Here is an 18,391-nt window from a genome sequence, read left to right as displayed (position 1 = left end):
CTAGAAGAAACTGGTCCTTCAGTCACCAGCTTCAAGTGGGAAATTTCCTACCTGCTGTCTTAAACACTGAAGCACCAGAGATTATAGGGCTGATGTGTTCAGGTATTCAAAAGCTTCTGGAAACCTTAACACACACACACACAAAAAAAAAAAAAAAAAGAAGAAAAAAGCTAAAATGAAAATAGATCCCCAATTCCTCAAGAGCACTTTATCAAACCAGAACTCTTGGGCTACTGACTGCCAGCACTGTCAGAAGCTGCTTGCTTCTGGGAAGACACCTGGAGGTTCAAGCCTTATGGTGATTTCGTATCCTCCCAGGGTGAGATTTGCTGAGCTTTACTGATTGTGAAATAAAGCAGTGTTTTGGAAAACTGAAACCAACAAACTCATAATAACCATCACCAAAATCACCATTGGGAAAGTTCCATTTGTTAGAAAGTCTCACTGAGAAACATCAGTCCCTACCCCTTGGAGCAGGACAGACACGATTAACAAAACCCAGAGTGATCCCTCCCCCACAAACCAGGCCTTCAGGGACTAGTCCCCAAATTATATTGGATGGGGAGAAAGAAAAATAAAACTTAAAAAAAAAAAAAAAAGAAGGTTGTATCACCTTTTCCTCCTATTAAAAGTTTTAATCCTCTTATTCAATTTTTATTTCTTTGTGTTTTCCCCTGATTCTCCCCTCCACTTTCCCACCTTAGCTGGGGGAGTTATTGGTACGAGAGTTTGGAGAGTCCTGCTCATTTATTGTGTTCAAGAGCACACACACCGGCTGCCGGGGCAGGTGGTGGTGGCTGTGTTCACGGTGCTGCTCTTCCACAGCATTAAAAAGCCCTTCCTCCTCGTCCCCGTGGGGGCGGCCGCTGCAGCTGTCACAGAAGTCCAGGGGCCCATCCAGAGCATCATCAATGAGCCCGTTGAACTCCTTGAGATCATCATCGTGATGGCCCCGGTTGCAAACACAGACCTCGATGCCCGAGTCACCGGTGAAGCGGCGCTGCCTGCCCGGCGTCTTGTCCTTCGCCTCGGGAATGGCACTGCTCTGGTCTAAGCTCTCAGAGCTGTAACCTTTTAGCAGTTCCTCCTTGCACTCTGTATCCTTGTCAGGACTGGCTCTCTCCACTAGCTCGGCTCCCGTGCTGGTACTGCCAGGCTCCACGCTCTGCATTTTGGCAACTGCTCGCTCGACCAGCGTGGTGGTGGAGGGCTCAGGGTCCCCGAGGCCGGAGGAGCCAGTGTTGTCAGTGCTGCTGTTATTGCTGCTGGGTGCTGCTGAGCTGCTCTGTGCTGGCTGCAGGTTTCTTGGCGTGTCCGGGATTGTGCTACTGCTGCCTGCTGGGATGCACTGCTGATGTAAGGCACTATATGGTGGTGGGGGGGTCGGTGGTCGGTTCACCACTTCCTCATAGGGAGGTAGTAAATAATTTGGCAAAAACCCTAGAAGTAGGAGGCAAGGAGGAGAAGTTACTTCACGAACAGCTTATCTCAGGAAACAAGCCACTAATACAGGTCAGTATGTCATTTGTCATCTACCAGCACCTTCCCACTCGACAGCTCAACAGGCTTTACAAGGGGTGCCAAAACTTGGCCCAAATGAGACATGTCCTTTTTCAGAGAAGCAGCAATTGTGGCACAGGCAGGCAGCATTACAGGAGGAGATGGACATAGACAGGAACAGCAGTTTGATCTCCCTGCTCTCAAGTCTATGCTTACAGCTACCAGGCACCCCATAGCCCTGAACCCAATATAGCTCCATAAACCACAAAAGGAGATGGCCTGTGTTAGCTGGAGGGAACAACCTGGGAGGTAACTTGACAGCCCTCTCCAACACTGGCTTCTCAGCTGAGTTTTTGCTTTCAAAAGCAAAGATTTCATCTCACAAAGCTTTGTGCAAATATGAAGAGACATGAGCAATTACAAGGAACTTAGAACACTGGCTTTTGGTTGTTGTTTTAGTGCTGGATTCAATTGTTCTGGTGCAGTCAGAATCAAGTAGCAGTACTGGCAAGAGAGTTTGATTTATTGTACTTACAGTCCCTCAAATCTAGGAAAGATTCTGTTTCTTTTCTTCAGATGCAACAAAATAATCTATATAGACAGAATGGTCTTAAATACTGGAAAACATTTAAAGATAGCACTGCAGTTTTCCATGTGCAATTGCGTATCCCTGGGCCTGGGAAGTAAAGTGCTGCTGGGGACTGTTTCTGACATGGCTGCAAGTGCAATGGGAAAAGCAAGTTCATACAGGCAATTCAACAGTCCATTAGGGAAACTCAGTTGCAGTACCTCCAGTCAATAGGCCAAGACTTGCTGTTCTAGCACAGTGTAGCAGGGCACGACAGGAAGAACAAAGCAACTGTACTTTCTCTGAGCCATGGGCAACAGCTCATTCATGCAGACTCTCAAGGCTGCTCATCAACATTGTCTGGGAACTGCAGCACCGGGCAGGAGCCAGCATGGCTCCTCTCGAGGCACCACTTCAACCCAGCCTTTGTGACTGAATTTTGTGAAGCCACTTCCCACACGTCAGTTCCACCAGCAGCAAGCGCAGGCTGGAAAGGAGGAGCATCCATAAAGTCCTGAATGAGATATTTTAATAATTTTACCAGAAAAACACCCAGGGGATCACTGCACTCAGAGAAAAATCAAGAGTGGGTCTGAAAGTGCTGTAGCTGACGTGGTTCATTCTCCAGATTCAAGTGGGCTGAAATGCACCCAACTTCTGGAATACATCTCCTCCCCTCCATAAAGCAAGGTTAGGCTGCAAAATTGCCCTCTACCTCTTGCTGAGCAGTTCTACTCCCCACTTCCACTCAACATGGGAAACTGACTGCTGCCCTGCTCTCCACAACCTCCATGAAAGGCAGTGTGAGGTACGTACGGAAATAAAAGGGCAGGGCTGAATAGTTATGGGCCTCCCGGTAGGCGATGAGGTTGATCTCGTGTTGCCGCTGCTGGGCCTGGAGGCGATGCTTGGTGCGTCGGTGGTGGCAAACACAACAGCAGCTGAGGATGATGATGATTGTCCACACCAGCCAAAACCCTGAAGCGAGGGAGAGCAAGTGTTAACCACAGCACGACAGCTACATCCAACCCCGGGAAACCCCATGAAGGCCATCAAAAAGATCATCAGAAAGCCTGGATCTGAACCCTGCACTGCTCCAGAGGCAGAAACACACAGAGCACCAGGAGGCTTCAACACAGCCCCGCCTGCGTGGCGTGACTGCTACCTGGACAGCCTTGACCAAATCAGGTAACTGTACACAGTTTGGTACCATGTGGAGCATGTTCAGTAGGCACAACTCTGGAGGAAAACAATATACAGATACAGGGCTAAGCTCCCCCACCCTGATCCCTCCCATCCCTTGGATGTAATTTCTTCTAGCCAAAAATATGAGCAGAGCTGTGAATAGCATTGAACTTGTCTCCCACAGCCACTTTGGTTTGAAAAGAACAATTAAGACACAAAAGACACTCTGCAGATTGACCGCAGAAGAAGAGAAAAACCCCAAGCACTATGTTTTGCTTTTGTTTGCACTTCTTTTTAATTTCCAGCCCAAATCCTTCATTGTTACGCTTAACAAAAACATACTCTTTTTACATAAATGTCTCAAAATATTTTTAAAACTTATTTTTGTATGCAATGTCTTAAATTATCTGAAATTAAACTAGCCCCCCACTCAGAATCCTCAAGAAACCTGACTTTTGCTCTGTTTGTGGTCATGGCTGGTTTCCGTGCACTGTCATATCGCACATACACTGTTCCTTAAAAGGGAATTTTAAAAGAGCACTTCCTGAATTTTCTCCACTCCCTCCAACATGTGGAATAACCCCTCCTTTCCATAAATCCCCTTTCACACTTGCATGCACTAAAAAAATGTTTCCAAGACACACTTCAAAGACCTACAATGTTAACTCCAGGCGAGGCTTCCATCTCCTGCAACTACTGCTCACAGCTCTACCTGCCTCAGAGATGTCTGTAATCTCTTACCCTCTTTAAGCTCAGGTTTTGCAGCTGAGGATACCAGAAGAGCTCCCCTTTAGAAACATCTAAGTCTGGCACACAGTTGTCAGCAAGTTTTCTTTTCTAAGTCCTCTTTGTTATGTCCACACAGACCAAATGAAGACTCCTAGTGCTACAGTCCATTTTCAGCAAGGCTATTCTGTCCTGCTTGTTTCTCCCTAGCAAAGCCCTCTAGCCCTGCCTTTACAACACCTGGACGTTCTTGGCATCCTCTGCTGAGTTAGCAATGCTTTCTCTGCTAAGAGCTGGATAGGGAAAGGTGAGCAGTTTGGGAACTTGAGAAATGAGAGGAGTACTACTCTGGCTCAAGAGGAAGTGCAATTGACCCATATAACAGATCTCAGAGCCCTGCACTGTGCTGTTTGTAGGTGAACTGGATACACTGTATCGTGCCTCTGAGCATTTTGAGCAGGGACTTTCACCCCGTGTTGTAACCCAAATTCTCCATGTATTTTGGCACAGCAAACAGAAATATCTCTCTTGCCTTGTGCAACCATTTTCCCTAATGGCCTGGATTCCCCCTGATACCCAAACTCATCAAAACCTGCTTTCAAATGAAGGTGTTGCATGTTCCATTTTTTTTTGGCTTGGCTGGAAATCAAAGTTCCTATGCAGTTTTTCTAGCCAGCCTGCTCAGCTGTACCATGAAGGGCAGAGAGAAGAGTGTGATCTTCTCTCCAGAGAAGCATATGAAGCCCTTGAGATGCCCTCTGCGTTTCCATCAAACTGAGCTGCGAAAGTGTTCACTGCCCTCCAAACACCCTCTTCCTTCTAAAAAATCCTTTTAATGTAAACTATAAGGATTGATCTAGTCCACCCGTCCCTCCAAAGCCCAACACTGTCTTGCAGTTGGACGACTCCCACCAAAACTCTTTATTTCTTGTTAAAAGAAGGTCCCTTGGCTCTTGCTTGCTGAGGAAGCAAGAACACTCTCATCAAAACCGGGTCATTGGCAAAGCACAACACCATGCACTGAAGCAGGCCTGCAGTTCATCTTCCAAGTACTCCTTATTTTCAAAGGGCTGTCCGTGATCATGCATTCAAAAACAATGGAAAATTACACCCAGCTATCCAGGGATTTTAGCTACAGTTATGAAAACAGATGCTTTTAAACACATTTGATCATGTTCTTTCCCAAGGATTCTAGATGCAGTGGTAGAAGCAGCACTTAGTTAGTTAAGATGTCCTGGAGAATTGCCACTGTTAAGCAACCTCAGCTGTAGCAGCCGAATTTTTCTGCAGGGAATAACTGCTCCCACCCAAGCCTGCATCCAGAAGATTAGAAAAGTATTTCTTTAGAAAACTTCTCTACTCATTCCAAAGAAATCCCAAAGTGCTTTGCAGACAAACTGATGCACAAGCTCAGTGTAGGGGTCAAAGTAAGCTCAGCCATTCCTGGGAAGACGTGCAGCAACTCTGTAAACAACAGGCAGTAACAACATGCAACGGTCTAGGATAATAAATTAATGCTGGATCCTTCTGAAACCACAGGTGGCATTTTAAGTAAACAGAAGACAATTTACCGGATTGCACTCTGGCCACTGTGCCAGGAAAAACACCTCCATTCCCATGCAAATGGTCTATGCACACTTGCAACCACAAATGGATGAGATCTGTTGTTTTTCATGGGAATTTCAAGAAAAAGAACCCACTAATACCACATTATTGCTTGGTTTCATTAACCACTGACACTTCCTAGAGCTTCTAGGAATTACTCAACCCCTGACTCAGCATGAGAGCCCAAGAACATGCTTGGATTATCACAGGTCAGCATTGTGTGCCCACCACAGCCATTTGCTGTCCTGGTTTCTGGTGTCCTCTTTGATGGCTTTGCCCCCACGTTGTCACACAACAGCACCACAGGGCTCAGAGCCCCCCACTGCATAGGAAGCAATAGGATGGGGCACCCATAGGTGCTGAGGCACACAAGGGCCTTCTTGGTTTTTGCTTAAGCAGGGGTACCAGTGTTGAGAGACTGAGCAAGTGCAGCCCGGTTGCAAGCCCAGCACGGTGCTGGGAGTGCAGGCCCTCCAGAAAAGGCTCTACAACATGCCCTAGCCAGAAGTTTGGGCACAGATGCAACTTTGGCTACAGAACAGAAAAAAACTTAAAAGCCCAGCAAATCTATAATATGGTCATTTACCTGGAATAAAGCTATGTGTACAAGGCCAAGTGCAATTGTAAATATTATGTCTAAAAGTATGGAGCCAGCAGTGAAGATGTCCAGGGCTAAGCTGTGTGCATCTGTACACCTGGTGATGTTTGGCTACAAACCAGCAGCAGGGACGTAAATCAAGCAGACCACTGGCCCATGCATCCAGTAGGAGGGGTATGAGGAGAATTTCAAATTCACCCAAAGACAAAAAAACATGAGCAGAAAACACAGAGGCAGAGCATGGCAATGGTACACACTAACACCTCGTTCAAGGCAAAAGCGGGTACATGCTAAAAATGGGCAAGATGTACAAAGGCAACGGAAATTTGGCATTAAAAGGCCTCTAAAAGCCAAATAAAACTGGGGTTCTAATTGCCTTCACTGTCCCCAAAAGCATTTCTTGTGCTCCTCAACATGCACTTCCTTCTCAAATGGACACAAGCTGGTTTTCAGCTGCACTGTGCTGAGCTATTGCTGCAGTTACTGGAAAAGGGGAAAAGGTTAGGAGACACTGGGTATCCTGAGACAAGTTTGCCATTAAATGTCTGATCTGAGAGAGAGCACTTCTCATCACCAACCTGGCAGAGACCACCAGGAACAAAAGCTCACAGCAACCTGAGGACAACATGACAGCAGAGAGCAAATAGGGTCTTTGCACAAACAACTACAATGGGACAGCATCAACAGAAATGATACACCAGTTCAGAGGTAAACACACACTGGGGAACTGTCAGACATCAGGGAAATTTAGGCTCTCTCTTGGTTTATGGAAGAGTCAGAAGTGAAACACACTACAGCCCAAAAAAAGGCTAAGTCCAGAAAAACACTGCTGTATTATCTGTCAAATTCACTGGTGATGCCAAAGGGTGGATAAAGATACAACAAAAAGGTGAATCAGACACAGACATGGATCTGTGTTTTGCCAAGAGATTTCCCTGCCAGAGCACCAAAACCTTTCATAAAAAAGTACCACCAGCCTCTTGCCCAGTACCAGACAGGCTCAGAGCTGTTAGCTCTACATGAGCACCAAGTTCAGAGTCAGAATGGGAGCTGCAGAAGTACCTGGGAACAGAATTAGCTTCCATGAAAGCCAAATTTCACAAGCAGAGGCAATACCCAAGAAAGAGAATGCTACTACTTTCACAGTGCCCTTGGGAAAGAGAGCCCCATCACGGGGTCACACATTGGAGATGTTTGCTACAAGCTGTGAAATAACATGCCAGGCTTAAAGCTTCAAGAAAAACCTTTTAGGGACAGTTAGCAGAGCTTTGCCTAAACTTAAGAATAATTAAGACAAAATAACTGAAGAATAATAAAAAAAGAGCACTCCCTCCTCATAAAAAAGGGGGAAACAATGTTCAGTCTGATGCTGTACTGTGTTTGCTGCCTGGGATGTTGCCATCAGCATCCCCATTGAGTGAAGCTCCTTTTATCCTGTGCAAAATGGAAAATGTATCTGGAGCATTCCATGGGTAGGAACAGAGAAATCTGCCCTCAAGTTCACGGCAAACTTGGGTAAATGCCATTGCTCTGTTGGCAGGAAGCACCCTAAAAGCAAGCCAAAACACACTGCAAAGTGGTTTTGTGTCTGCCTGACAAGCATCTGGGTAATAGCTTTGGCTCCATGAGAGTTGGTTCTGAACAGAAGGAGAAGTAGGACAACTTAATTGACTAAAAAGTGATGTCCCAAAAATGGTGGCCTCACAGTCAGCCATGGCTGGAAAAAAAGTTGTCTTTCATAGGTCCAAAGCCACCATCAAAAACAGAAGAAAGATTTAATTGGTACCACAACCCAGTTGCACTTGGGTTTAATAGTGTCCTTGGCACAGAGACTGCATCGTCTCCTGCCACTTTAGACACGAGCCTGTATGAGCCGACACTGCTGCTCAAGAACGCCAGATGAAGGATCCAGGCCATAGGCCTATGAACATATCAAGAAGGGAAAAAAAGAAGAGGCTGCTGAATGATGTGATCCTCTCCTGCCCGTCTCTTCCACACCTCCTGCTGCCTCCTTCACTTCTTCTTGTGCCAGTGCTAAGTTGTGTGCAACTGTGCTTTGAACTGGTTTGGGGGAACCAGAGCAGGTTGAAACTCATCACCAAAAACAATGTAAGAGAAAGACTGTAACTTTCAGTGACAGTTTTATGTCAGTTTAAAACAGTGGAACTGCAGCCCCAGCCTGACCACACTGCAGGGAAAACGTTACCGAGTATTTGTGGAGTGCAATGACAAAAGAAAAAGGCTGGAGGCAGCTCCAGCTCCTGCTCGCTTGCTTCTAGACTGGTGACTCAGACAAAAGGAGACGGATGTTAACTGCAGTATATATGGAACACCCATGAAATAAGATGGAAAAACACAGCTTTCACAAAAATCCTTTACTTATCTTGCAGTGAGACTCAACTTGAGGCAGTAAATCTGCAGACACTGGTTTTATGCCTCTCTCCTGGGGAGGGAGTCTTTGAAAAGCAATTGCTCCTGTGCTCCAGAAGACATGTTCAGAAGTCCAGTCAAGTCCAGCTAACTTACCTCTCCCAAGACATCTACATTGGTAAAACTCATGTTGTACAGTGGTATAACAGAGATCAGAGGGGAACATACAGCTGAGACCATGTCCAGAACATCTGGGAACAAGATCTGGAGACCAGTCTGCACCAACAGATCTGGATATTTGGTGAGAAGCTGGGTTGGAGATACGTAAGTCATGGGCTGAAACAGCATCAGAAAGCTCTCTTGCCTTTCTTTGCTGTTTAACACAGAGCAGGTGGAAGCAGGCCGGACAGGGCAAGTGTCAGTATCTGCACAGTCACACTATGCAAAGACAGCTTGCCTTCTCCTCTGGATTTGTGAATTTTACCAATCCACATCAAAACAAGCTTAAGATCATAGAATAGATTAGGTTGGAAAAGACCTTTAAGATCATTGAGTCCAACCATTAACCTAACACTGCCAAGTCCACCAGTAAACCATGTCCCAAAGCACCACATTCACATGTCTTTTAAACACCTCTAGGGATGGTGACTATTTTGCTATCTGGATTAGGCTACAAAAAGTAAAAGGAAATCAGGAAATAACTCCCTTGGAGACCCTGTTTATAATGAGTTTCTGTATGGTTGTGACATCTGTGGGTTTTGCCCTATACTTTCAGCTAGGCTTTGTCATGACATGGTTATCACTGAAGCACCAGCTGAGGAGCAGCAGTCGCCAAAGGTGAAGTCTGATACACCCAGGAAAGAAAAAGCAAGTACAGCCATGTAGGAGGCTGGGTGAAAGGCAAGGAATATGACAAATCCCTCTCTGAAAAAGGACATGGTTTTATACTGAAGGATGAGATAACACGGGTGAAGAGGAAAACATGGGACTGATGTGTTGTTTGATTGAGGGTTTTGGAGACTATGGTCAAGCTTTGGAAATTAATTCCTGTTATAAAGCTGATCTGGAACATGTACGTGGTACAGCAATTCCTTTAGTTTTAGCAACTAACCTGATCCTTGCCAAAATTTCCTGGCAGCATGCTTTTTAGGGAAAAGAGTTGTCTAGAGATTCCAAGGGGAAGCGTGCAGCAATGAGCAAAGTGTTCAAAATCAGCAAAAACATCAACTGTGCTGCCTGCAAACAGAACATTTTTTCCTGTACAACCCTTTCACTAGAGCCCAAACAGTCAAGACTCCTTTTTCCCTTCCCCCCCCCCTTCTTTTCTTTCAGAGGCAGGGAGGTTCAGTAAAACTGCTAAAGCAGCCAAAATGAAGCAAAAAGGCACATCCAGCAGCTGAATACTCAGTCATCGCCCATGCTGGTTTGTCGTACAGCACCTAAAAGACCCAAGATCAGGTAATCCCTCAGTATTGGAAATCCTGCACTTGAGATCATCTGCACACAGTGACCATCTGCCTGTTTCCATGCTCCACAATTCCTGACACACAGCATACTATTCTTCCATCCACATAATGCAAAATATTTTTTCTATAGCTTTGCTGTGCTCAGAGCCTCTGGAGTCATCTAATTTCATGCTGGTCCTCCACAGGCAAGGAGAGACACAAGGATGGATGTCAGGAGATCTGGATTTGGTTTTCAGTCCACATCATACACTTAACCATGGGAAAATCCAGAACATCTGAGCCTTAACTGCATTTCTTGATTACCTTCTCTCCTGCATTTTGAAAAGTGGTCTTTCGGAACACATACACAATAAGACACCTGTCAGTCCTGGACAGAGGCCAACACTAAAAAACTTCAGCAAATAATCACAAACACATCATAACAGACCTGAATAAAAACTGTTAGTAAGCAAAATCCAGCAGCTGCTGCCATTCATGCAAGACCTCAATCTCCCCCTTGGGGACTGTGAGCTCTCTGGGGAGCCCAAAAGGAACTGTTAGGTTAAAACACAGAACCTGTTCAATCACCATCCAAACACTCTTCCCTGTGTGAGGAAATGGAACAGTAAAGCCCCTTCTTCCTTTTTTTTTTTATTTTATTCTATTCCAATAAAATTAAGTTACATACTGCACTTTCCCCCTCATATTACCAGCTACCAAGTTTGAACTGAGAACTAATTGTATATTTATATAGCTGTTAGACCTATATATAAATATATTTTTGTATTTATATTTATACATATACAAACCCCTGTATATAGTTTTATTATTTAGCAACACAGTACTATTTTTTTTTTTAAATAAGAGCTGGGTGGGGAATCTGAATGGGGCTGTTATCTAATTTTAAACACTGGCTGTCCACCTGTTTGGCATATCATGTTCTCCCTTTCCTCCACTCCACCCCTTAACAAAATAATACCTTGATTTTGCATTCTATTCCATTGGCCTCAAGGACTGGTGTATAATTACTGCAACTTTACTTTCTGTCTACAAATGTTGAGATCAGCCATTTTCAAAGACAAACTTCCCTCAAATTCTTACTTACACAGGGAAAAGGATCTTTTTTGTGGGATCCAAGTGGCCGCAAGACAGAATCACATTTCAGAAGGTATGTCTGGCAAAGACAGACTGGTTTTCTTTCCCATTTCAAATGCCACCCTCCTCTGCTTCTCCCCACAAAACTGGTGGTTCATACATCCAGGGTTTAATTCAACAGGACTAGCAAGAAGGTCTGTTTTCAGGTACACAATAGCACTGGTGGTCTGAGAAGGTCAAGGGGAACAAAAACTTTTCAAAAGCTACTCCAGTACATGCACACACTGGTTAAAATCAGATCATAGAACAACTGTGATGCTATACTTAAAAGGTGCTGCTAACTTAACTGTTCATTAACCAAAAGTTATTATTAACTTTTAGAAAGCTAATCTATTCCCAAGCATGTAATGCTGTTCCTCTCCACACCACCAATTCACTGCTCTACACTATTTACATATACTATCACAGCTATTCACCTTGAATGTCTTCAGACTGCCTCACCATATGTACCTACATACTCAACAATTCTTGGACCTGTAGCTAAGTCCTGCAGCTATGCTTGCAAGCTCAAGAATATGGCTTTTCTTCAATTTAAAGAACACACACCTTGTGTCTCTCTTCCCAGTCCCAGAAACCTTTTTCTAACACTTACAGTGGCAAAGCAAGATTTGAAAATATTAATCAGTTTTAAATATATGTTGGATGTTTGCCTGAATTTGCAAAATGCCTAGAAGAATAGGTCTCATGTTTGCATTATTCCCCTCAGCTCAGTGTGGTATATGACATGTTCTGCAATGCAGAATTAATGTGAATTTCAACACAGAAACCCTTTCCTGCCAAGGAACCATACAGCAGAGTGTGCCACAAGTGTATTTCTTTGTTATCTCAGCATGACCTGTGTGCTTGCCCTAGAAAGAAGTCTGAAACATTCTGCTTCCTTCTAACAAAACATGGTTTTAGCTTTCAAGAACTTTTATGATGCAGCCAGACATCTCAGACAGTCTAAAAGTGTGTGCCATACTGAGAGCATAAAGGCAGTTAAAGTAAAATAATTTCATTAAAATGGTAGGGGGCTATTGTTTGGGCTGTATTGTTGGTATGCAATTCAATGAAGCCTCTCTTTCAAGAAGTCCCTGGAAGAAACAGTGACCATGCAACAAGCTCCAGCGTGCAGCTGTACTCCCATGCTGTTGCTCAGTCTGTAAGCTCTTGCATACGTGCCTCTTCCTCTACATTCCCACCCACACAAATCCAAAACTGGGTCTGACCTTCCCCAGTCTGCTTTGTCCATGCATCCCCATATAGTCCAAACAAATTCCAGCCATCTATGTTGCTGACTGCTACAATTTGAGCCACGCAGTTCAAGGCAGCCACACATTCATGCCTGTTTCTCAGCCCGCTACAGTCTCTGGAGCTGCTCGCCCAGTTCTGAACAATTGCTTGAACTGTTTGGAAACTGCTGCAAATAAAGCTGCTGTGAAAGGTCTGCAATTAAGTCAAACCCTGCCATTAAGATCAGCATAGCCAGCCACTAAAGTTTGATGCACAGCGTGCCTTGAAGGAGTCCAGTTTAATTTACAGCCACATCCTGCATGTCTAGCTGTTAATTTGAAAAGTAAAAGCATGTTTCTAGCCTAAAGGCTACAGTGTCAGCTACTCCTGTCCTTGGATCCAGGTTAAGTGACACTCCTTGTACGTATAACACATTTCCACACACACACTACTTTGACGAAGTGAAACTGTGGGCACAGCAGAGAGATTAAGTAGATAGTGTGGTTGCATAAAAGCTACAAGATACCATTGGGTGTAGTAAGAAAGTATATCTAGTAGCTAATGTGGGGGTACAATGTTTAGAGTTCCACATTTCCAAATTCTGGTAGCACAGACATCTTCTCAGGCTAGGCTCCCGGCAGTACAACAGCATGTCAACATTGATGTTCAACCCCTTGTGCTCCTCCCTCAAGAAAGGCACCACTAGACTGGAACAGCTCTGGAAGTTTGCCTTCAAAATTCAGCATTTCTTACTTTCCTATCCTTTCAACTTCCCTTTTTCCCATACATCTTTATCAGTTTTGCTGACCTGCTTTGACCTGCCTGCTGCCATTTAAAGGGACTTGAAATATTCACTTAACCACTCCCCAAAAATATGGGTAGTTTTAAATCCGAGGTTTTGGGAAAGAGGAGATAAGAAGGGTTGCAATGGGCAGTGAATACTTCTCACAGCCTGTGGTGTTCAGCCACTATCAGCCCACAAGATTTGACCAAGATCCTGTCCACCCAAGGTGCTGTTCCAAACACAATGTGTCCTGAAGAACATAAATGTCCTCGTACCCCTTCTTGAAAGAGCAGCTTTAAAAAGATAAATCAGACTGAAATTGTCATTCTTGCAAGGAACTAGAACAATAAGGTGAAAGATACTGAATTAAATCTCTGAGTGTGTCAAACTCTCGAGTTGTGCATATCAAGCATGGTTCCCTCACTCACATACAAGATTTTGAGAACCCTCAGGATTGCTCAAATCAGCGAGAAGACCAAACAGCAGATCTCCACTGATGGACACATCAAGATGACCCATTACTCCTCAGAAAGCAGGTGATGCCCATTGTAATAATCCTATCTCCCTTGCAGTATCAGGTCAACTCCGCTTTGTGTCGCAGTGAAATTCAATTGCAGTGCATAATAAGGGCTGAATACAAAACCCCCGGGACACAAGCCAGACTTGTAGTATGGTATGAGAGCCATGCAGATTAGAAGGGAAGCCATACAAAACAGAAGGACTTACACCAGAGTTCATAGTAGTAGTTGCAACACTGGGATTGTCCACAACAGTGGCCCGTTTCACATATGTAACTTTGATTGTTGACACCCATGCAGGTTTCCTTGTCCTAAAATTAAACAGACACACTTTTAAGATGCTTTGTCAGTATCTTCTGTAAATGTAATCTGTCACTCAGTGATCTGCAAACATTTGAAAAGTCACAAGTTATGGTCTTGGGTAACACTACAGTACATAAACACGATAAAATACAGCTAAGTATCACCAAAAAAACCCCCAAAAGACTACTCAGAAGAAAACCCTGTATCTCCAAATGATGAGTCACATTGCTTTACATGTAGTCAGTGATGCTTTCTTACCATTCCTCTCCTTTTCCATTAAAAGTTACCACGATTTTTGGAGCCAGGCCTTCTTTTAAAGGAGAGATATAATTTTTTCTATATTTTACACACTATCGCTGTCTTACTGGGGCTGAATGCCCAGTGGAGAAAATGCATTAATAAACAGAACATTACAATTTGAGAAAAGACTGTTTGGATAGATTTAGATATAAATGATAATTACAGTATGTTCCTGTGAGATTCCAATCTAAAATTATTCCTTCATAATTAGCCATGTGCTTTGAATAAGATCATAATTCCTGTAAAAACTTCTTCCCGGAATAGCAAAAGTAGTCCAGGAGCAGAGCCAAATCAGCTGTACTGTATCACCCAGCAGGTCCTTAGGACACACAGGATGGAAAAGGATTATGGAGTGAGGTCTCAGTTCCTCACCTGGCGCACAGCTTAAAAAAAATCCATGTTTTCCTGCTAGTCTGAAAACATAGGTGGGAAAAAAGTACAACACACAGGAAAACAGAAGCAATTTATAGATTGTGGATTGTACATCCTCTAACAGGCTTTAGGGCAACGTGGAAATTAAAATACACTACAAAACTTCTTAAAAAACCCCAAAACACTGATGTTGCAAAAAAATCTGTGTCAAAGCCTAACATTTTCTGTTTCTTTCACTTAAAAATCATGACAGGACAAACAAAACATGTAGAGCTATATATTGAAAGACATGATGAAAGAGCTAATTTAACAAGTACCACCTTTAAAAATAACACACAACAACAAACAAACAAGCAAACCAACAACCAACCAATCAACAAAGCCCAATCACCTGGGAAGAGCATCAAACCCAACCAGCAGGCTAGAGGAATGTACATTGGTGGATCCCAACACCTGCTGCACTGCACTAGTGTTCCCCCAACTTGCAGCCATACACACTCCAACATTGCGCCTGTGGGTCCCCCGCATGAGCACCCATATTACAGCAGAAATATAACTACTAAAAGCAGAAGAACTTCCTACCACTTCAGATTCAACAGAAAAGATCCCACGCTGCATTTTTCTTGTAAGAAGTCGCACGAACTTTTGAAAGGGTTTTGATTGTTTATGACTCAACATACAAGATACCACTTCCCCTCCTTCCACAGGTTCCAAAAGACTCCAAAAAGCACCAATGGGCCCTTCCTTAAAATTCATTGGCAGAGGCAACCTGCTGAACTGCACTAGTGTTCCCCCAACTTGCAGCCATACACACTCCAACATTGCGCCTGTGGGTCCCCCGCATGAGCACCCATATTACAGCAGAAATATAACTACTAAAAGCAGAAGAACTTCCTACCACTTCAGATTCAACAGAAAAGATCCCACGCTGCATTTTTCTTGTAAGAAGTCGCACGAACTTTTGAAAGGGTTTTGATTGTTTATGACTCAACATACAAGATACCACTTCCCCTCCTTCCACAGGTTCCAAAAGACTCCAAAAAGCACCAATGGGCCCTTCCTTAAAATTCATTGGCAGAGGCAACAAGCTGGAAGGGTACCTGCCTCCTGTTTCTAGGAAGAGAAAAACATTTTGCTGGACAGACCAGTCAAACTGCTTTACTGCAGGTAGTTAAAGCAAATATTTTATATTGTTTTCTTGAGAAGCTGCATGCCAATAGTAGACACATTTTCCTACAGGGCACACAGTTGTTTTCCATCTCTAATTGCAGCAGCTAATAGCAACTTTCAGGAGATGCTGTTGAGCTAGCACAGCATTTTCTGTTTCAGGCATGCTATTCATTCCAAAAATTGTAATTTTAGTCAGCAAAATAACTAGAAACAGGACACACCTCTTATCTGTTTTTACTAACTTATTTACACTTTTCTTCATTTTTGTTGGCCTTGCAGAGTTAATGCAACTGACCAACAGCATAGATTTTGGCTCTCACATCAACAGAATTGAGAAATTAAGATCTCATTGCAAAATTGTAATCCTTTTGATAACCCACAAGCCAGAAAGTGGCCAGCTGAGGTCTGTGGTTGTGACACGCGAAGATCAATGTGACCTGTTGAACCAGCAAATGAATCACATGGAACCGCTAAAAGCACAGAGTCCCACAGTCCTGTTTCAGGAACTCCTCTGCATCACAATGCTGATCTGTTCTTGACCACCCGGGGTTACTCCCCAAAAATTTGGTCAACTTGGTGTGGTCTGCTTCAAAGAGCAGCAATAAGGAACATATTGGTGTCTTTTGGCAACAGCAACCTAAAAGATCTTCAACATCACTATTTTCTTCCCGCTTCAGAACCTGCAGCAGTCCTGTTTTCAGAGACTTTCATCACAGTATCTTTTTATTCTAACTGCCTGTCTCTTGCCAACCTTAATATATTTGAAACAACCTTTCCACAAAGCCATATTGCTTCCTTTTAGCCCAGCTGTCAAATGGCTTTCTGAGGGGATGGGTATACACGTTGAACAGAAGATCCTCAGCAGCTAAGCTGGTATCCTGCAGGTTGTTCCTGCTGCTTTTGAAGATCGAGTCTCAAGCAATATCCTGCTTTCCCATCTTACAGTCCAGAGCTTCTTTACACAATGGACAAGAGAAATCATCTTCCTTGGTAATGCATAAGTGCTTGTGCCTTTGAATAGTCTTGCAGTAAGCTTTGAGCTCCCACAGTCCAGGAAGCCCAGGGTTTTAAAGTCCTTGCAGTGCTCGCCAGCAGCCATGCTCCTTTAAATCCACACACCTCCCCTTCAGAGACATTCTGCAGCCTTCTGCCAGCCCAGCCACCAACAGGTTTCTGGGAACATGCAACCATCAAGACTCAGTGCCACGATTAAGATCCAGAACTGTCATCCCTGTTTCCAAAGAGTTTCACCAAATCAAGGAATAATTTATTTTGGAAAGGATCCCAGCAGGCCACATGGCTTGACCCCTGCTCAGAGCACTGCTACTTCCATATCTAGGTCACTGAAACTTGCACAGAGAAAACGTAAAGGCACCAAATCTTTGGAAAAAGTCTATTAGGCAAAGATTCCAGAAGAAGGAGAGAATTGTTTTGGGACACGTTACAGGTGTCTCCCTTGAATCGAGTGTTTCAGTCTCCTTTCCTCTCCCCACTTCAATCAAGACTCACTTCTGTGAAAAGCAGAGCCACTGTACAGTATCCTCCACTACTCTTCAAGCCAAGGAAGAGTTTATGCACTGCCATCAGTACAGGCCATGACAGAGACCATGACATTTTTTGTTAGGAATATTCTGCCTACCCTCAAGTGCTTCAATCAGGCTTCAATTTCTAATTAAATCTCAGACTGCACTTGTTATACTATCAGCATTCTATTATTTCTACTTCCTTCTCCCATTCATTCTTTGTGTCATAGGCTGCCAAATGGTAACTACTTAAGACACGTCAGGGACACAGTTACCTGCAGCCTAAATGTCTCCTGGAAACAGTATGACAAGTGCTTGTGCTGTGAGAGCACACTATTTCCTCCTTCACACCAAATGGCATGGACAAGGAACAGGACTGAAAGAGCAGTTTTACATGTAAGAAAAGTATATATGGGAAAAACACATTCTCACAGAAGCAAAGTTGGAGCACTCACATTGCATTGAGCTGCCCTTGTTCCTAGTTTCCTAATTTTGAAATCACTCCTAGCAGCAGAGAGTTTTCATCGAACTGCTACAAAGATACAAAGAGGATTTTTTAGGTAGCCTTATTAAAACGAGGGAGGAAGAGGGTTTCTTTCTTAAAGCACCTCCTTGCCGAATAACCATTCCAACACAGGCTTCGCTGCTGAAGGAATCATGTTTTCTTGTTGTCCAGGCAAGCACATCCCTCCCTGCCAGCCTTTGTGCAACTAACTGTATACACTTTCTAGACAGGATTACTACACAGCATTTTCATGGGTCTGCTCTTAAAAGTGCATTCAACTCCATTAGAGCAGAATATTCCTGTTTCACAACAAGCCTGAACATGCCATCTGTTATCTCCCACCTACAAAGCCTAGGAGATTTCCAGCTAATTTCAAGGGATTTGCTTTGTCCTGTAAAGCAACACGAGGCTGCATGCGCATCATCGCCTCCTGGGCATCATCATCCTAAGAGTTGATGCAGATACAAGATATTGGACTCACTGGATTCCTGATGAATACTCCGAATCAAGAGCTTTCAGGAGAAGACTGCAGTCCTGGAATCTGTTTTCTTT

General features: G+C 43.9%; 1 protein-coding gene across 1 annotated transcript; it reads right to left on the bottom strand.

Moving 5' to 3' along the window:
- WBP1L (WW domain binding protein 1-like) lies at nucleotides 1-15,147 on the bottom strand. Its single transcript, XM_010000167.1, has 4 exons — nucleotides 15,136-15,147; nucleotides 13,875-13,977; nucleotides 2,885-3,046; nucleotides 1-1,440 (listed from the first exon to the last, which is right to left on the bottom strand). Exons 1-4 carry the CDS (start codon nucleotides 15,145-15,147, stop codon nucleotides 701-703), a joined length of 1,017 nt encoding a protein of 338 aa, XP_009998469.1. The 3' UTR covers nucleotides 1-700.
- Nucleotides 15,148-18,391: the final 3,244 nt, after the last annotated feature.

Source organism: Chaetura pelagica, unplaced genomic scaffold (assembly GCF_000747805.2).
Source record: "Chaetura pelagica isolate M959 unplaced genomic scaffold, ChaPel_1.0 scaffold436, whole genome shotgun sequence".
Classification (NCBI taxonomy): domain Eukaryota; kingdom Metazoa; phylum Chordata; class Aves; order Apodiformes; family Apodidae; genus Chaetura; species Chaetura pelagica.
Note: the sequence above shows the minus strand (reverse complement) of the source record. Positions and strands in the feature narration are given on the sequence as shown.